At 42.8% G+C, this 19871-nt stretch overlaps 1 protein-coding gene across 7 annotated transcripts in view; it reads right to left on the reverse strand.

Annotated features, from left to right (window-relative positions):
• Positions 1-19871, reverse strand: part of RYR1 (ryanodine receptor 1) — a 150011-nt gene that overhangs the window by 95885 nt on the left and 34255 nt on the right. For all 7 annotated transcript variants that reach the window (XM_063431253.1, XM_063431252.1, XM_063431248.1 and 4 more), the window contains 23 exons: positions 18841-18936; positions 18554-18672; positions 18328-18461; positions 17946-18187; positions 17065-17257; positions 16751-16967; positions 16495-16599; positions 15829-15932; positions 15566-15649; positions 14806-14965; positions 14230-14377; positions 12562-12767; positions 11925-12099; positions 11549-11757; positions 9991-10352; positions 9773-9902; positions 8894-9054; positions 8347-8512; positions 7556-7642; positions 6186-6412; positions 4327-5200; positions 3200-3400; positions 780-888 (listed from right to left, as the gene is read on the reverse strand). In XM_063431253.1, coding sequence (XP_063287323.1) covers positions 780-888; positions 3200-3400; positions 4327-5200; positions 6186-6412; positions 7556-7642; positions 8347-8512; positions 8894-9054; positions 9773-9902; positions 9991-10352; positions 11549-11757; positions 11925-12099; positions 12562-12767; positions 14230-14377; positions 14806-14965; positions 15566-15649; positions 15829-15932; positions 16495-16599; positions 16751-16967; positions 17065-17257; positions 17946-18187; positions 18328-18461; positions 18554-18672; positions 18841-18936 — 4509 coding nt within the window. The remainder of the gene's footprint in view (positions 1-779; positions 889-3199; positions 3401-4326; positions 5201-6185; positions 6413-7555; positions 7643-8346; positions 8513-8893; positions 9055-9772; positions 9903-9990; positions 10353-11548; positions 11758-11924; positions 12100-12561; positions 12768-14229; positions 14378-14805; positions 14966-15565; positions 15650-15828; positions 15933-16494; positions 16600-16750; positions 16968-17064; positions 17258-17945; positions 18188-18327; positions 18462-18553; positions 18673-18840; positions 18937-19871) is intronic.

Raw genomic sequence — 19871 nt, forward strand, 5'->3', positions numbered from 1 at the left:
ATATATAAATAGGTTATGGTGGGGAAAAATTGTGATTGAAAACCTCTTCCACCTGAAGTCTGTGGATAGTTAATACAATGTTAAACAAAAATCTGCACACCAGTCAAGCCATAAGACTTGCTTTTCCCACAGAAATCCCAAAACTGCAGCAATGTTGCAACCGCAAAGGATTCTGGGTGGGCATATGCAAATTAGTTTAACAAAATCAAATTTTTGCCTCATTCCATTTTAAACATGGATTCCTTTTAATCTGTGTTTGCAGTATACAACTGCTTGGAACACAATTTAGGAAAAGATGCAAAACCAGTGAACCACTCATGGACAGCTGTTTCGTTGTTAATGCAACTCATCAGCATGAGGTTGGTTACTGGTTTGCTTATTGAGGCTTGGTAGTACTTGGGAAGCAAAATCCAAATAGGATTTATTTAAAGTTTGTATAACAATGATACTGATACTATTCTTATTTCGTAGTCACTGCTTATCTGAGATACAGGAAGCACACATTCTATGCAAACAATTCAAATGATGTTAAAAAATGCAATAGTTTATTAAATGGACATAGGCCCTTATTGCAAACATGAAGCGTTTTGTTTCCATGTTTTTGCTTGAAATGGATCGAGAGGCGCCAACTGACGAGAAGATGATTTCTTAATATCCAAAATTATTTTAAAAATTTGCAGATTTTTATACATTTAAACCCTGGACACGTTAGTCATCCTTTACATTCCTTTTTTTATTCACTGGTGGCTAAGTAGACATTCCTGAGTTTGTGCACTCACCACAATGAGATAAGAGATCAGAATGAAATTCTGTTAACTCATCCTGAATTTCCTCAGGCACAGGGGTGTCCTCCTCAGCCATGTTTCTGAAGTTCACCAACATATTAATCTGAGAAATGAGAGATATGGGGACTTGTCACATAGTGAAAAAATTTACACATGGGGTCAGGAGTCATACTGTCTATAGGGGAGATAGTGACACGGAAAAGCATGGTGTGACATCAGGAGAGAGAGTGCAGTGTGATGTCAGGAGAGAAAGCGCAGTGTGACGTCAGGAGAGAGAGCGCAGTGTGACGTGAGGAGAGAGAGCGCAGTGTGACGTCAGGAGAGAGAGCGCAGTGTGACGTCAGGAGAAGGAGCGCAGTGTGACGTCAGGAGAAGGAGCGCAGTGTGACATCAGGAGAAGGAGCGCAGTGTGACATCAGGAGAAGGAGCGCAGTGTGACATCAGGAGAAGGAGCGCAGTGTGACATCAGGAGAGAGAGCTCAGTATGACGTCAGGAGAAAGAGCGCAGTGTGATGTCAGGAGAGAAAGCGCAGTATGATGTCAGGTGAAAGCGCAGTGTGATGTCAGGTGAAAGAGCGCAGTGTGATGTCAGGAGAGAAAGCGCAGTGTGATGTCAGGAGAGAGAGCGCAGTGTGATGTCAGGAGAGAAAGCGTAGTGTGACCTCAGGAGAGAGAGCGCAGTGTGACGTCAGGAGAGAGAGCGGAGTGTGACGTCAAGAGAGAGAGTGCAGTGTGACGTCAAGAGAGAGAGCGCAGTGTGACGTCAAGAGAGAGAGCGCAGTGTGACGTCAGGAGAGAGAGCGCAGTGTGACATCAGGAGAAAAAGCGCAATGTGATGTCAGGAGAAAGTGCAATGTGGCGTCAGGAGATAAAGCGCAATGTGACTGTAGCGGAATGGACATTTGCAAGTTACTTTTTATCCCCTATATTGGCTGTCCGTATCCCCCCCCCTGTTATTTCATGTGTTTTGCCCAGTTATTTCGCGTGGTTCTTCTTTGACCATACGAACGGAATCCTTTCGTCTCCCCGAACAAGGACCACCCCTGTACCCCATTAAAACGTTAACACCAACCAATTAAGTGCAAAACCGCAAGGGAAACAATTAATGAGTGCATCTACTGGGAGGGCATCTTGTCTCCCCAACGAGGGCAGGGGTACTTGGAACTATTTTCGGCATGGCACTCACGTGAAGACCGGTAAACTGTCGACCGCTGCCCATTCCTGTTCCCGACCACCTACACGAACAGCGTTCGGGAGATATAAAGGACCGAACGGGGGAGCATTCGTATCATGAAAGCAAGAGATTCCTTTGTGTGGTTTTCGCACAGGAACCTCACAAACAGAGACCGGCCAGGGCACCTATTCTCCTGGAACTATTCGATGCTGTTCCCGTTCTACCGAACCGATCTGAGTGATTCTTGGATATGTTGGTTACTCAGATCGGGGCTATCAGGGAATGTACTTTTTGTGGGGTTCCTATGTATGGTTGGGGGACTTTTGGAGTACGGGATATTTGGGGGAATTTTTATGATAAAAGGTTAATAAATTGGAGGAGTTTACTCAGGCAACCTCTTAAGCAGAAAGGATCCTGGGATTGAAACCCTTGCATTTTCTCCCAGTTGAAACCCCTTGCATGGGAGATGGCATAAAAGCTGTGTATGTGTGAATACAAATCAGCTATACCCCCAGAGCGGAGTGTCGTCCAGTTGCTGGGGATGAGGTGGGAGATTCCTAGATTATTTTACGGTGTTTAGCTGTTCCATTGGATTGTTTTACTTGTTCCTGAGTATATCTTGGAGTACTCAGCGGAGGACAGTCCCTGCCAAGACTAGGGCTCCGCTGCAGTGACGTCAGAAGAGAGAGCGCAATGTGATGCCAGGAGAGAGAGTGCAGTTGATATAAGAGAGAGAGTGCAATGTGATGTCAGGATAGAGAGAGCGAAGTGTGATGTCCAGATAGAGTGCAATATAATGTAAGGAGAGAGAGCGCAGTGTGATGTCAGGAGAGAAAGCGCAGTGTGAGGTCAGGAGAGAGAGCGCAGTGTGAGGTCAGGAGAGAGAGCGCAGTGTGAGGTCAGGAGAGAGAGCGCAGTGTGAGGTCAGGAGAGAGAGCGCAGTGTGAGGTCAGGAGAGAGAGCGCAGTGTGATGTCGGGAGAGAGAGCGCAGTGTGATGTCGGGAGAAAGAGCGCAGTGTGATGTCAGGAGGAAGCGCAGTGTGATATCAGGAGAGAGCGTGCAGTGTGATGTCAGGAACGAGAGCGCAATGTGACATAAAGAGCACAGTGAAAGAGAAATATAACTTCAAGATGGAGAGCACAGAGTGATAGTAACATTGAGTCTCTTCAGCAGAGTGAAAGGATAACTTCATATTCTCAGAGTGGCCCTAATGCGCAATTTGTGGAGACAGTAGTGACCTGCTCTTGTGGAGGTGAGCGGAATTCCCTTGTCCTCCGCGCTGTCTCTGCCGCACTCATTGTAAACGCTTGCATCAGTTCCTTATAACGTTTCCTCTGATTGGTTTGCAGACTGTCGACATGGCGCTCAGAAAATGCAATGATTGCTTCCACGCGGTGCTGTAATTCCCGGTCACAGAAATATTGAAGAAGGTTGCACATCTAGAGAAAATATAAGAAAAGATGGTCATCACTTTTAGGTCACGGAGTGAGAAAAAAATTGAGAAAAAAGAAAAAAAACAACATAACCGTAACAAATCAAAAACTACCGCGAATCAAAAAATATCTTGGCATCCTGAAACTAAATCACCCAGGGCTGACTCAACCATAACGCAGCACCGGCAGCCGCCTTACGGCACAAGGCCCGGGAAAGGTGGCGCAATGTTTCACAGTGAAGGTGACTGGACCATGGTAGAGGATCTTCTGTATCCTCTACCCGGTTTGACAGGAAGTGCTCACTAACAGCAACGAACAGCTCCCTTTCAGATCGGGTATAGGAGACAAGATCTTCTCAGCCACACTATACATGGAGGCATGCAAGGAGGGTAGAGGGGAAGAGACCAAAAAGGGCTGGGGGGAGGGAGACACATAAAATGGGGTGGAAGAGACATTAAGGGTTTAGGGGGGAGAAAGAGACACACAGAGGGGTTGGGGGAATGTGAGACACAGAGGGGCTGTGGGGAGAAAAAAAAAGGAAAAACACAAAGGTGTTGTGGGGTGGAAGAGACACATAGAGGGGCTAGGGGAGTAAAATACACACAAAGCGGCAGGGGGGAGGGGAGTATGAGAAACACGGGGGGAGTAAGAGACACACAAAGGAGGTTGTGAGACACACAAAGGGGGGAAATGGAGAATAAGATATACTAAAGGGGGTAAGACATTCAAAAAAGGGGATTAGAAACACAAAAGGGTGTTGAGACACACAGTTAAAGAGGAATTTCTTTTTGGGCAAAATTAATCTTCACCTGTATAGCCAAAAATACTTGAACCAGCTCTGAATACACCACCAGTAGTAAGACCCATTGAGTGTGGACAACAAACCAGATTAAACTGACACAATCTGTCTTCAAGTCTGATCCACAACATACCTGCAACTTAACAGACTCTGGCAGCTTCATCTGCAGCAAACCTTCCTCTACACCTTCTTCTTCTTCTTTGGCTTCTTCTTCGCCAGCCTCCACCGCCTTCTCTTCCCCTTCCTCTGTCTTTTCCTCCCCTTCTTCCTCTTCTGCTCCTTCTTCCTCTCCACCTTCCTCAGTAGGCTCCTCTTCCTCTTCTTCTGCCGCCTCCTGTTCCTCTTCCACTGCCTCCTCCTCTGAGAATACATTGGGTTCTATCATCTTCAGGATATGTCTCACATCATCATCCTCAAACACACCCATAATCAGGAGGGTGGAAATTAGTTTCAGAACTGGCACAAATTGGAATTCAACACTTCCTCCCACTGGATCCCTGGTATGTTGGCCACCATCTAAGACAGCTTCAGTCAGCATGTTGATGGCCTTGATCTTTAGTATGTCCAGTGGGATGAAAGGGCTGAGCTGGTAGAGTTCACTGCTGGTGCTGACAAAGCAGGTGTGTGAGAAATGAAGCTCAGGTCTCAGGCAGGTGCTCATGCCAACCCCAGGAAGACCAGATTTCTTATTATCACTGGGGAATAGCTTGATGCTCTTGGTCTGGTTAGTCATAGGTACGATAAATTCGTTGTTCATGGTCAGACGTGCTCTCTTGGCTGACTCCAGGTGAATGCTAATCAGTAAGTCATAGAAGCCACTGCGGAGGAGTCCAGACAGGTGGTTGCTCTCAATGGTATAAAGCAGCTGAGATTCGTCCACGTGACTGCACAAAGCATGGGCCACTCGATTGTTGCCCAGAGCACAGACTGAGCAGTACAGCTTCAGAGTATGATAATGGAACCTCAACAGGTCCAGTCGTTCAGACAACTCTAAAATATCAATACACCTGCAAGAAATATGGAATCGAAGTGAACCAAAGTAACTGTATTGTAACTCAGAGCACGTGGTATAGTATCGCCATACTTCTCAAGTATCCCTATACAGGAGAGTTAGTCCCTATTTTGGGCCCACATCCCTCTTTTCTCTCCTAATGTTCATAGGAGCTACATATTGTTGGTGTTTCTGAGTGTGTAACAGAGCTCCCCAGCAATAATACTCCCAGTAATGTGTCTGAGTGTATAACAGAGCTCCACAGCAATAATACTCCCAGTAATGTGTCCGAGTGTATAACAGAGCTCCACAGAAATATTACTCCCAGTAATGTGTCTGAGTGTGTAACAGAGCTCCACATCAATAATACTCCCAGTAATGTGTCTGATTGTATAACAGAGCTCCACAGCAATAATACTCCCAGTAATGTGTCTGAGTGTATAACAGAGCTTCACAGCAATAATACTCCCAGTAATGTGCCTTTAAACTACAATAAATGTGTTTAGAGATCAGTCTGTGTAATTAGGATACATTGTTCTTCTAAATTACATTTTAGTTGTATAAATTGTTATTAGTAAGTCACCTAAATTTTCTCAGAGCAGCCCTATCCCTGGCTACCCCCAGCCACACTCCTAATATTAAAGTGTCCATTTGTTTGTCTATTTGAAATTTTGGGAGTTATGCAACACAGAGTGTGTGATATTGTAACTCTGAGTGTGTTGTACTGTAACCCGGAGCATGTGGTACTGTAACCCGGAGCACGTGGCACTGTAACTCTGAGCACGTGTTACTGTAACCCGGAACATGTGTTGTACTGTAACCCGGAGCACGTGGCACTGTAACTCTGAGCATATGGTACTGTAACCCGGACCACGTGGCACTGTAACCCGGAGCACGTGGTACTGTAACCAAGAGCACGTGTTACTGTAACCCGGAGCATGTTGTATTAGATTAATTAGTTTGCTCCCTGGATGACAGATGTGACTTGCAGTTTTCCTCACCTATTCTCCTCTGGGATATGAAGGGCCATCATCATTAGTGGCTCTGAGCACTCCGTCATCCAGCCGTGCCGATCGCTTACTTTTCCTGCTTCCACGGTTAGAAAGTCATTGGGCATGCGGCTCCACACAACTGGCGTCAACAACTGCACATCCAGACGTGGCGGGCACTGCGGCACAGGATTCTTATGCTCACTGCGAAACATGGCGGCCGATATGGGCATGATATTCTGAAATGAGAGCAATGATTAAATGTGTGGAATGACAATTTCTGATAACACAAAAATGGACTTAACTCATAGGGAATAAAATTTAAAAATTAGAGAGGAAAAACCATATAATAGAAGAGACAAAGTAGTGTATAATAGAGAGATTCTCTCTTCTTTGCAGTGTATAATAGAAAGTCCTATGTGTAGTGTATAATAAAATGGACTGTCTGTACAGTGCTGTGTGTAATAGATTGGACTCCCTGTACAGTACTGTGTATAATATATTGGACTCCCTGTACAGTGCCGTGTATAATAGATTGGACTCCCTGTACAGTGCTGTGTATAATAAATTGGACTACCTGTACAGTGCTGTGTATAATAGAGTGGACTCCCTGTACAGTGCTGCGTATAATAGATTTGACTCCCTGTACAGTGCCGTGTATAACAGATTGGACTCCCTGTACAGTGCTGTGTATAATAGATGGACTCCCTGTACAGTGCTGAGTATAATAGATTGGACTCCCTGTACAGTGCTGTGTATAATAGATTGGACTCCCTGTACAGTGCCGTGTATAATAGATTGGACTCCCTGTACAGTGCCGTGTATAATAGATTGGACTCCCTGTACAGTGCCGTGTATAATAGATTGGACTCCCTGTACAGTGCTGTGTATAATAGATTGGACTCCCTGTACAGTGCTGTGTATAATAGATTGGACTCCCTGTACAGTGCCGTGTATAATAGATTGGACTCCCTGTACAGTGCCATGTATAATAGATTGGACTCCCTGTACAGTGCCGTGTATAATAGATTGGACTCCCTGTACAGTGCTGTGTATAATAGATTGGACTCCCTGTACAGTGCTGTGTATAATAGATTGGACTCCCTGTACAGTGCTGTGTATAATAGATTGGACTCCCTGTACAGTGCTGTGTATAATAGATTGGACTCCCTGTACAGTGCTGTGTATAATAGATTGGACACCCTGTACAGTGCTGTGTATAATAGATTGGACTCCCTGTACAGTGCCGTGTATAACAGATTGGACTCCCTGTACAGTGCTGTGTATAATAGATTGGACTCCCTGTACAGTACTGTGTATAATAGATTGGACTCCCTGTACAGTGCCGTGTATAGGATAGATCACCGCTCAGTATATTTTACCTTTAGTTTTCCCAGTTCAAACTGACACATGTTCTGGCTGAGAGGCTGGACGAACACAGCAGGGAACAGCTTGGTATTTGGCTCCACCTAGTGGTCAATGTAAAACACATGGAGAGTCTGACAATATATTGATATCGAGTCTCCCTGTCACTCTGCAGGATCATGCACTTTGTCGTATATTGTTGCCCTGGTCATTTCCCAGTTTTCCCAGATGGAGACACTTGGTGAGAAAGTTTGGCGCCAACTGGTAACGGTCTAATAGGCCTTATATTATTTTCAGTTTTTGTTGCAATGCTTTAGCTTGGGCTCTCACTAAGGTAAAAGGGTAATCCAGACGTGGACCCCTACTCACTGTGCCTAGAGAGGTATCAGCTACACCTCGAACAAGGTGGAAACAATCGTCCGAGGTTGCTGTATCTCTTGTGCAGAGAGAGCTTGCCACCATTTTGTTTCTGGACTGCCCTTACGCTTGGGATCGGTCTAATATGCAATGGTATCATTTCACTTTGTAATGGTACAAGTCAACAAAACCATGTTGAGACCTGACCGGGGATTTATCGAAGGGCAAGCTATTTCTCTAAGCTTTTGTTCTTTAGGAGTTCACATTCTAAAATTCTAAAAAGGCTAAAATGTATTTTGATTCTCGTTAGCTTAATGTGCCCTCCTATTAAAGTGAAGGTGACCCCTTCCTCCCCAACCCCATGCATACACAGGATTGATTTTGTTTTGCCTATTTGCAATCAAAGACTGATTTGACCCAGGCTCTGGTTAGAGGGATGGAATCCACCTACCTGGAAGAACGTGTTGACTTCTTTACCATTGGCTGTGAAGGTCATGAGGCCTGTTGCGAGGTCAATCAGACAGCCAATTACAAGATCTTCCTTTCGGACACGTGCTTGCTGTGTATTGCTGCTGAATTCTCCACCCCAGACCATGTAGCAGTTACTACGCTTAATGCTGGAAAAGAATAGAAATAATCATATTTTATTCCAAAAATAATAAAAAACCAAGAGAATGGTTCTCATCTAGTCTCCATCGGACAATGCCAATGAGTATGGACTCTGAACCTCTCCACATGCTATACTCATACTTCTCTTTGAAGGCAATGCTCACAGGTCTATTTCAGTTTTTCCATACAAAGTCTCACATCACTAATTAGTACATATCCACAATGATCTTACTTATTCTGGCACATGTAGAGTGGCTGGGAGTATTTCTAAAGTTTCATATACCGTAGCTAGATGATATTTTACTGCAAAGTCCATCGATATCCTACTGAGTTAACGGACCTTCAGATATCAGCCAGTAGGTCTGTGTCAATCTCTCCTCCTTGCTCACCTGTTAAATATATTTCCTTTGTCATCGCCCATGGTAATCGTGGCTTGACGTACTTTGTTCAGGTCAAAGTTCATATCGTAGAGGTGGTAATCGGGGGTCACCCAACCAACCCATACACCCGTTGGCTCCTGTCCAGCAAAAATTCTCACCGAATAATAATACTAGGTTAAGGGAAAAACAGATAGATCAGACACCGAATGGCATGTAAGGTCAGATATTAAGAACTGTTAACGGTCGCTATATCTCTCCAGTGCCACGCTCCACACGTGGGTTTATCTGTGTGTGAAGTAGCCAATATATACACCGTGCTGTGCAAACATTTTAGCAGGTGTTTAAAAATGCTGTAAAGTAGGAAAGCTTTCAAAAATAGAATTATTAGCAGGTTTTTTTTTTTTTATTTATCAGCTAACAAAATGCAAATCAAATAAACATAAAGAAAACCTAAATCAAATTTCTTCTCCTATTCACTCGCTTTGTATTTTGTTAATTGATAAAAGTAAACAATTAACATTTTTAAAGCATTTTTTCTTTACAGCATAGTTTAACCCCTGCTAAAAGGTGTGCGCAGTACTGTGTGTATATATGTATTCACATATATGCAATTATAAGCGTGTGTCTAGCTGGGGACAGAGATAATACTATTGGGGATATATACACATAAAATGGAAAAATAATGGATAATTCCAAGTTGGCTACACAAGGTCTCTTTGGGGTCATGAACTGATGATTTTTGTACATCGACATGATTGAGCCAGTGATATCAGATTATTCTTTCCATATTCAGTTATCTAGAGAATGACACATTTATGAGAACGTTCCTTTACTGTTTGCACCCTAAATCTTATTTAGCCAGATTTAGAATTTTTGACGTGTCTATACCGTGGTCGTGTTCATGATAATGTCAACGTCATCTCGGTCGTCAGGTACCACATCCTTTACCAGACGTGGCATGGCTGGTACTACAGGCGGCGGGGAGATAAAGGACGGTTTTTTGGCTTTGAAGAGAAACCTAGTAAAAACACAGAATTACTTGAGATATCTCTATCTTTCGTGCACAAAACAATACTCATTGGTGACTAGACTGCTGTGTTTCTTACCCCCTCTTTCCTTTGCCTTTTTCAGAGGCCGCATCCTTCTCATTTTCTGGTTTTGGTTGCTCCTTTGGTGGTTCTTTAGCGGCATCTTTTTCATTAGTGGCCTCTGCCTCTTTGCGACTGGCTGACTTCTTCAGAACCTCAAACTCGGAGTCCATGTCCACGTCCAGGCAGTCCTCCTCGGGGATGGTGAAGGTGCGGGTGACAAGGGTGGCACCCGGTGTGAACTTGAAAGTTTCGTGGAACTCCACAGGCATGCTAAGCCTGAAGAAGAGCAGGTCATTGTTGCTGTTCTGGGATCCGAATGTTTTGTGGGTGATTTTGAGGCAGGGAGGGTTGTCAACCGTGCCGTCAATTCGTCCAACCTAAATTTCATGGAAGACGGGATTAAACAAATATCTTTTGTCATAGATTTATCTTGAGATAAATCTTTTCTTATTCTATTACATTAAAGGGAAACTCTAAGCACTGTATTTGCTCCATTTCATGGAAATGGTTATAGTGTCTGGTGTCCCCTGGCACCATCCTTCCATTCAGCATTAAACTGGTTTAAATCTAAATGAGAGTCCCCAGCAGCCTATCCCCTCTGTGCTGCTTGGGATTAATCTGAGCAGCAATAGGTGCATGTGATTGGCTGAAAGTGTCAGCTGACTTCTTTCCGCCTATCACAGTGCTCGTTGCTGGTATGAATTGGTATGTCTAGAGGGAAGAGTATCATTTCTACCTTAGCCACACCTCTACTGGGTGCGGAGCTATGGGAAGCCAGGGACCCCAATGCAAAATGGTTTAATACTGGAGGGACAGCACCAAGGGACTCCAGGCACTATAACCACTTCAACGAGATAGAATGTTTAGAGGGAGTACAGTGCCCTTAAAAAGTGACCTTTCTTTCTGCGTTTATTTATACGCATTGCATTACAAATGCAAAACACAGCTGAGTTTATTCAATGGCGTGGAATTTGTGGAGGATTTAGGAGGCCATCACATTTTTAGGCCGTAACAGCTAAGCTGGCAAAATAGTGAGAGGAAGAATGTTTACAGCTCAACTATTTTCTTCTAAAATGTGCATTTTTCTTGGAAATTTTACACATTTCACAGCAAGTGAGGGTTGGCAAGGGGGACAAGGGAGCAATTGCCCCCCAAGCCACGTGCATTCTCACAGCACATGACTTTGACTGATTAAATGACTGGGCTTTGTATTTACCCAATTCTGCAATAGAGAGGTGGGGGCAGGAAAAGCATGGGTTTGGTTGGTTGTAGCCATCTCAAAACGTATGAGAGGGAGTGGGGTGGGGACAGTGCATTGATTTGGTCAATGATCAGCCCCCCTGAATCCAAATTTAGCAAATAAACCCTCTTGTGTCATTCAGGAGGTGTCTGAGTGTCCCTAGTCAGCCAGTAATGAGGTGGATTTCCAACATACCATGCAAACAAATAATCCCCTAAATTATGATGACATTCATTATTTCATTTAAACTTTTTGCACAAAACAATAGATTTAAATATTTTAATCAACATTGATGATTGATATTATATTTTTAAAAAGTTCACATGTCCTCACCTCAACATGGCCATGTTCAGAAGGCAGCGGCACAAACTGAGGTAGACTCTTACTAAACCAAACGGTGATCTCTCGCTTCATGTTGATAGCAAAAGGTTCAAACCCTTCTTGAAGGCCACAAATGGTAAAATATCGGAGACTGCTGACATCTTGACCAAGGTTCAGCCGTCCAACTTGAGACATACCGAGACTGCAAACTGGAATAAACCCTACAAGCAACAAGAACTGGGTCAGGGCCAGTGGATTCAGAAATATGGAATCTACAAGAACACGGAGTCTGTCCCTCCCACTGCAGGGTGACACAGACAGAAGGAGCTATGGGACACGGAGTCTGTTCCACCCACTGCAGTGTGACACAGACATACTTTGTACTCACCATCCCCAATCTCGATGTCCTTGAAAGCCAGGTCTGAACCCGAATCACTAATTAACATCTCTCCATTCAAGGTAAACATTATATTCATCTCTGTGAGGTCGATCATACAGCCAACCACATCTCCAGCCTGCCAGTTACGGCCAAAAGGCTCACTGCCAATATGCCATCGCTGGCCCTGTGAGAACACAGACATTATTAAGGATCAGACAGAAAGACGCACAAACTAACATATAGAAACAGCAGCACAACAGTGAAATAACGACAATCAGTAAACACAAAACATCAAACGTTCTTTCCCATTATTATTTTAAATGTGTTTTTAAAAACTATAAATATTATTTTATACTTTGAATTATTTTAAGTGACATAAATGAGACTTGATGGTTTCTTTTCTAATTGCCCATAATGTGATTTTCATATATATTGATTTGTGTTCCATTACTCACATAGTAACAATAACAGAATGCCAACTTCAAGAGTCCTAGACGTCAGATTTTAACAAACCTTACAACAAAAATCTGGAAAGTGTTTCTACTCTATGCATGCATTTACATGGTGGTTACTCACACCTTTATGGGTCCTGGCATGCATGTATTTAAGCATACACTCAGCTTGCACTCTCACAGCGGACACTCACCCTGCAGCCATTAAACACATAAGCCAAATCGTCGGCTCCCAGCTCCATGTCTGGTCGGACCTCTGGTCTTGCCCAACCAACTCTCATCTCCCCAGTAGTGACCGCCTCAAACTCAAAGTACCACTTTCCAGATTTCACCGCGTAGGACTTCTCAGCCCTAAAGATGCGCACTCTCTCGGTACGTGGCTTTGCGACTCCCTGGGCAGCTGCCGATAAACAAACAAACAAATAAAGACAATCAAAACCTACATCCACCACTAAATTGACTATTTAATCAGCATTCTTTTTCAACTATATGTTGTTTATTCTTTTAAAATGTGGCCATTATTATCCAAGTTGTTATTAAATGTTATAGAAGATATTTAGACACACGTATGTAAGATCTTACTGGGGATCTATAAAGTACTATCACTACCTCTCTATGTCCTCCTGGGATTTGCTCTATAGAACTGAACACAATACTCTAGGTGAGATCTTACCGGGGATCTATAAAGTGCTAACACTACCTCTCTATGTCCTCCTGGGATCTGCTCTATAGAACTGAACACAATACTCTAGGTGAGATCTTACCGGGGATCTATTAAGTGCTAACACTACCTCTCTATGTCCTCCTGGGATCTGCTCTATAGAACTGAACACAATACTCTAGGTGAGATCTTACCGGGGATCTATAAAGTGCTAACACTACCTCTCTATGTCCTCCTGGGATCTGCTCTATAGAACTGAACACAATACTCTAGGTGAGATCTTACCGGGATCTATAAAGTACTATTACTACCTCTCTATGTCCTCCTGGGATCTGCTCTATAGAACTGAACACAATACTCTAGGTGAGATCTTACCGGGGATCTATAAAGTACTATCACTACCTCTCTATGTCCTCCTGGGATCTGCTCTATAGAACTGAACACAATACTCTAGGTGAGATCTTACCGGGATCTATAAAGTACTATCACTACCTCTCTATGTCCTCCTGGGATCTGCTCTATAGAACTGAACACAATACTCGCGGTGAGATCTTACCGGGGATCTATAAAGTGCTAACACTACCTCTCTATGTCCTCCTGGGATCTGCTCTATAGAACTGAACACAATACTCTAGGTGAGATCTTACCGGGGATCTATAAAGTGCTAACACTACCTCTCTATGTCCTCCTGGGATCTGCTCTATAGAACTGAACACAATACTCTAGGTGAGATCTTACCGGGGATCTATAAAGTGCTAACACTACCTCTCTATGTCCTCCTGGGATCTGCTCTATAGAACTGAACACAATACTCTAGGTGAGATCTTACCGGGATCTATAAAGTACTATCACTACCTCTCTATGTCCTCCTGGGATCTGCTCTATAGAACTGAACACAACACTCTAGGTGAGATCTTACCGGGGATCTATAAAGTGCTAACACTACCTCTCTATGTCTTCCTGGGATCTGCTCTATAGAACTGAACACAATACTCTAGGTGAGATCTTACTGGGGATCTATAAAGTACTATCACTACCTCTCTATGTCCTCCTGGGATCTGCTCTATAGAACTGAACACAATACTCTAGGTGAGATCTTACCAAGGATCTATAAAGTACTATCACTACTTCTCTATGTTGTTTTTTTTTTTAATTTAATCTTTCAACATAACATGCAGTTTTTGTACAGTGCCAGACTCACTGCTTTCCTGGTCTGGAGGTTCAATGTTGTAACCATATCCCATCAGGGTCCGCACAGCTTCACAAAGACTGTCACGGTTGGTCTTCTTTGTTTTTTCATCTAGCAGACTGTATGGCACAAGGCGAGGATTCCTTTTGTTTTTAATATCCTGAACAAAAAGAAAGCCCAGTTATACGTGCCCGCTTATATGGCTAAAAAAGGGTGGTGAACTGATGGACAGGACTTCTAGAACAAATACTTAGATGGTCAGTAGCAGTAGTGACTTCATGAATAGAACTTCTATCTAGAACAACCAGATGATCCGTAAGAGTAATGACCTAATGGACAGAACGTCTAGAACAAATAGATGATCCATAAGTGTAGTTAACTCATAGAAAGAACTTCTATTGACTAAATGGTCAGTAAAGAAAGTAAATTCATGCCAGAAGTTAGAACATAGAGAAAAGGGTTGTAAAAATGGTTCAATGGTAAATAAATTAATGGAAGGGAGTCTTAGAAGAAATGGTTATATGGTTAATAGAGGCAGAAGATTAATGAAAGGACCACGTGGAAGAAATTAAAAATAATGATTTGTACCTGGATGATGCTGTATGTCCATCCTTGCTGCACCCTATCTCTTGCCCAGACATTGTGCCCGTTCTCTGCCAGTTTATCCACCAGGGTGTTTTGAGCAGGGGTCAGCTTGACGTGGGAGAGGTCCAAAGGTGCTGGTTTGTATCCGTTAGACATAACATACCTAAAGGGGTGAGAAAATGGGAAAAAAATTAGCATTTTTTTACTGGAACCATTGAAAACATCTCACCAGCCCACTATATAATCTTCAAAAATACCAGTATCCATGGCTAGTACGTGCCATGAGTATTCATGGGGTAATCTGAGGGTTACAGAATACATAGAAATGTACAGGGAGGAGTAATGTGGCAGGGAGCAAGGTATAATTCTGTATATCAATTCATACATAGGACATTCCCAATGTATGGGTATCCATTGAGAAAGGGGAAATAAAAGCCACATTCACAGTTAACAAATTTACAACAATTAACATTCTATATGGTTTTTGAGAAAATATTCTTTCCTCACTCAAAAATATAGAGCCTTAACGGCAAATTATGGGAAAATAATGCCATCCCAGGGTCCTGGGTATGCAGCCTGTGGCCCCTTTATGAACAGACATACAGATCATAAAACAAAATAATGCCACTGAGGGGTTAAGGAGACATGAGATTGAGAGGTTTTTACACATACGTCTGTATGAGTTTTCATATATACTACACTGGGAAGAAGTTGGGTTTGTTCCATTCCCTGGACCAGGAGGCTCCAGAATCAAGGTACCTACGTTTTAGGGAGTTTGATCTTCTTCAGGTTCTCCTCGGCTTTCTCGTCTGCCATGCCAACATGGCAGCCCAGGGCAAGCAGTGTTCTGGGCAGGGGGAGACAATATGGTTAGCATTTTTATATATGGACTTTGTTTATTGATATTTTACAAGCAATAGTCTATCTTGACCCTCTGCAGACCTCATCCCCCACTATCTTATATGACCAGCCAATTTCCCCTCCCAGCAACTCCTAACCCAATGTCCCTCAGCAGCCAAGCCTTACTTCAAGGTCTCCCCAGACATCAAGAGGTTGTAGTTTCTCTCTGGCTCAGGGAGACTGTGGAAATCCAGAAGACAAGGATGTAGTCTCTTGTTATCATCCCGTATCTGAAAGAGAAAAAGGTCTTGATATAAGAGAAGCAACTCACTACAAGATACCCAGCTAAATTCCAAAGGAGGTGTTTGGGCACCAATATCCAGTAGGTAGAACTCCGCAGAGTCAAACTGTGTCCACTGCTGTGGAGTTCACTACAAACTACAGCTCTCCAGAGACACAAAACACAACAGAGTAAGATCTGTCTATTCAAGATGTCCTAAATTCTCCAACCTAGTTGCTCAGTGAGGGAGATTTATAGAAGTATTGCTAACAGCATAGTGGGGAACGTTCTAAAAGTGGAGTTATCACCATATAAACCAGCAAAAAGTCCTGCTTTCTACATTGGTTTCCATGGTAACAGTTTCACTACTAAAACTTTTAACCACTGATTGAAATTTCCTTTACTGAATTCTTGAATCTTCTGTAGGAAAAGGCAATTAGTAAATTGGCCCCTTAATAATTAAAATATTGAGCAACTGAATGTCTAAAATCAGGTACTTGCGGCGGGTATTTTAAAAGCTGCAGTTCTATCTATCTAACACTCTGGGGCAGTTTAAGGTGTTATTTGCTTACTGGTCCATAGGTCCATCCTTGCTCGATCCTGGTCAGAGCCCATAACTCATGAATGTTTTCGGCCAGCTTTTCACGGATACGTTCTAGGTGAGGAGGGAGAACAATCTGTAGACGAGAGGACAGTAATTATGGATGCATCTTGAATAGGTGCCTTAACACTAAACACAAAGGACACATTAAGATTGTGTAGGATTCATGTATTCCTGGGTCACAGTTGCTATAGACTCTTTCTGCAGTTTATATAATTTCTTCTTACTTGCACTGTGTCCACAGGACATGGTACAAAGGATGTGTGGGAAAGGGATTTGGTGGGACCGAGCAGATTTCGTATTTCCTGAAAGTCGTGTTTGTATTCTTTGATGGGTTCTACTCGCATTCGATCTCGGGGCAGCAGAGCCTCATACACTGGTGCATAGCCAGGAGGGGGTAAGAACTTGAAATCTCCATGACGACCACCCAAAAGAAAGCGAATTCTGTTTTAAAAGGCATAGCATAGAAATTGAATAGAACATTTGGAGACAAGATACGTTTCGCTAGTATGGCTAGGTGTTTCTACTATCCAGGACTTACTTTACGCCAGCAGAAAAGCTGGCCACCGGAAAGAAGAGTCCATCCAAGTTAAAGCTCTCGAACATGCCCTGCACGGGATGCCCATTAATACGAAAAGAAATGCTTGGCACCATGAGGTCCAGACAGCAGCTGACAACATCATCGGCGGCCAATAAATGCTGGTTGTGCGAAGCTACTGATCGGCCAACACGACCTGTTAAACAAATACAAAAACCTTCAAATTTCTAAAAACAAGCTGAAATTTTTCATCTGGAGATGGTCATTCACCAAGCATCTCAGAGAAGAATAGACATTGACTGAAATTTAAACCAAAAGCCCCTCTAATTTGTCCATTCCCATGTCAAAAAATAGATTTGATATTGGATTTTATTTCCTGTTTGGAAGAGCAATGTGTCTATCTTGAGAATTCATCAACTCTTGGACATGTTTATACCACATCTGATTGGAGGATATTCCATGCATCTGCAATTCCTTTCTCCTACTTCTAATCCATCATGCTTTATTTTGTTGGCTTTTGGGCAGCTTTACCCCCATTGCTTTCTTATAACTATGTTTGTGGAAATAACTCCAGGGTTGTTTTCTCCTTCTATTGACATCAGTAAACTTAACTTCAGTGTATAATATAGTCTTCCTGTTGTCTGATTTTTTTTTCTGAATGTTTAAAGTCAAAATCACCTGTTTTGGGTATTGCAGCTAAGTAACACAAAATTGAATGGAACCTTTAGGCACAATTATTGAATATATAGAAAGAAGATAATGTCTAAAAATAATATATGTACTTATTTATTTTGAATCATTAGATTATGTTGTATATATTTACAAAAACTATTCTGTCTGTCCAAATATGTTCGAGTCAGTGATCTCCAATGCCTGTCCTTTACCTGACCAGAGATGAAGACCATCAAAGCCAAAGGAGTACAAGTCATCGCCTACTCCGTTGGCTCCCCAGCCTTCTCCAGCCCCGGGATAAGGGCTATAACCCTCTGTCATTGCCCAGCCAACTCGAAGATGGGTAGCTTCAGCAGAGACAAAAGGTTCCACGTGGTCCACGATCATCTCATAATACCACTTCTTGAACTGCGTAGAGCCCTCACATGTCCCCAAGAAGACATTTGGACGCATGCTGAAATTCGGAAGATTCATGTCAATCTCCTGGTCATTAATGCTGAGCTGTACTCACAGGCAGCTAATTCAGTATGTATTAATGATTTAATGACAGCATAAAAGAACAATATTGCATGGACATCATACAGAAAGGAGTACCTGGTGACATAATTGACCATCCTTGTCTGAAGAAGGAGATCCCGACGGGGGAGTAAATTCTCAGTGATCAAGTTCTGGTTGGACCTGACAGCAACCCCGTTACATACACAGAGAGAGCAGAGGACATCCAGGACCTAGGACAAGCAAAAGGTTGTTGTGAAGAGCGAGAACAACATGAAAACAAAGAAATATGATAAGATCAATGGGAAAAAACTGATGGAAATACCTTGTAATTCCGTCCGTGTTTGTCCAATAAAGAAATGATTGACTTAATGTGATTTTCTTTAATGATGTTCAGAACTTCAGGACTCTCGATCAACACACAGTACAACACTTCCAAAATCCCTACAAAGGAAACACAGCTAGAATAATGGGCACAGGTTACACAGCTACACATAATAAACAATACAGCAAAGCCAAACACAAACAACAAAACAGCTACAACACCCAGTATTTCCTGTCCCCATCTCCCTTCCCGTTACTTGGTCACACATAGCCATTTCCGCAACGCACCTGATGAAGCCTCCAGTCGGTCCAGTTTGCTGACTACCCAATCCAAGTTGTTGGAGAAGAGTGCGCAGTTCGAGCGGTTTCCCCTGATTAAGGCCGCTGTGCACCAGACAGAGGAGAGAGTTAGTGCAGAACATTGTACATGACAAATGCACTTCTAGGAGTGTAACATGTCCACACCCTAAGAATGGCTTCTGGTCCGTCCTTGGAGGTTTTGTCTGTTGGAAGATACCTTGTTGACCCCTGACTTGTTATCTGGATTACAGAGTCCCTGTCTGCTTAAAGTGTCCCACCAGCCATATAGAAAAAAAGAGAAAGCTGGGGTGATAAAAAATCTGCTCGAACTAAACTGCGTCTTGGACCTGCAGACCCTTTACTGCAAGGCCTGCTCCCTCTGCTCTCCTGTGGCTGCCACATTTAATAAATTTAAACTATTTCTTCTTTGTGTTTATAATACATATTTATTATACACATTGAATCCATCTATACCAGGGGTTCCCAACGCAATCCTCAACTACCCCCTAACAGTCCAGGATTTAGGGATTTCTAAAAACACCATAGACACATCTGGGTAATCCCTAAATCGTTACATCGTTACATAGCTGAAAAGAGACTTGCGTCCATCAAGTTCAGCCTTCTTCACATATGTTTTTGCTGTTGATCCAAAAGAAGGCAAAAACCCCAGTCTGGAGCACTTCCAATTTTGCAACAAACTAGGAAAAAATTCCTTCTTGACCCCAAAATGGCGGTCAGATATCTCCTTGGATCAATCAGCTATAACCCCACTAATTAGAAATTATATCCCTGTATGTTATGTTTTTTGAAGTATTTATCCAATTGCAGTTTAAACATCTGTATGGACTCTGATACCAGAGAATTCCATATCCTTATTGCTCTTACTGTAAAAAAAAAAAAAACCTTTTCTTTGCCTTAGATGAAATCTCATTTTTTCCAGCCTAAATGCGTGACCTCGTGTCATATGTATAGCACTGTTGGTGAATAGATATTTGTATAATGTTATCATATCCCGTCTG

The sequence above is a fragment of the Pelobates fuscus genome, chromosome 9, assembly GCF_036172605.1.
Source record: "Pelobates fuscus isolate aPelFus1 chromosome 9, aPelFus1.pri, whole genome shotgun sequence".
Taxonomy (NCBI): domain Eukaryota; kingdom Metazoa; phylum Chordata; class Amphibia; order Anura; family Pelobatidae; genus Pelobates; species Pelobates fuscus.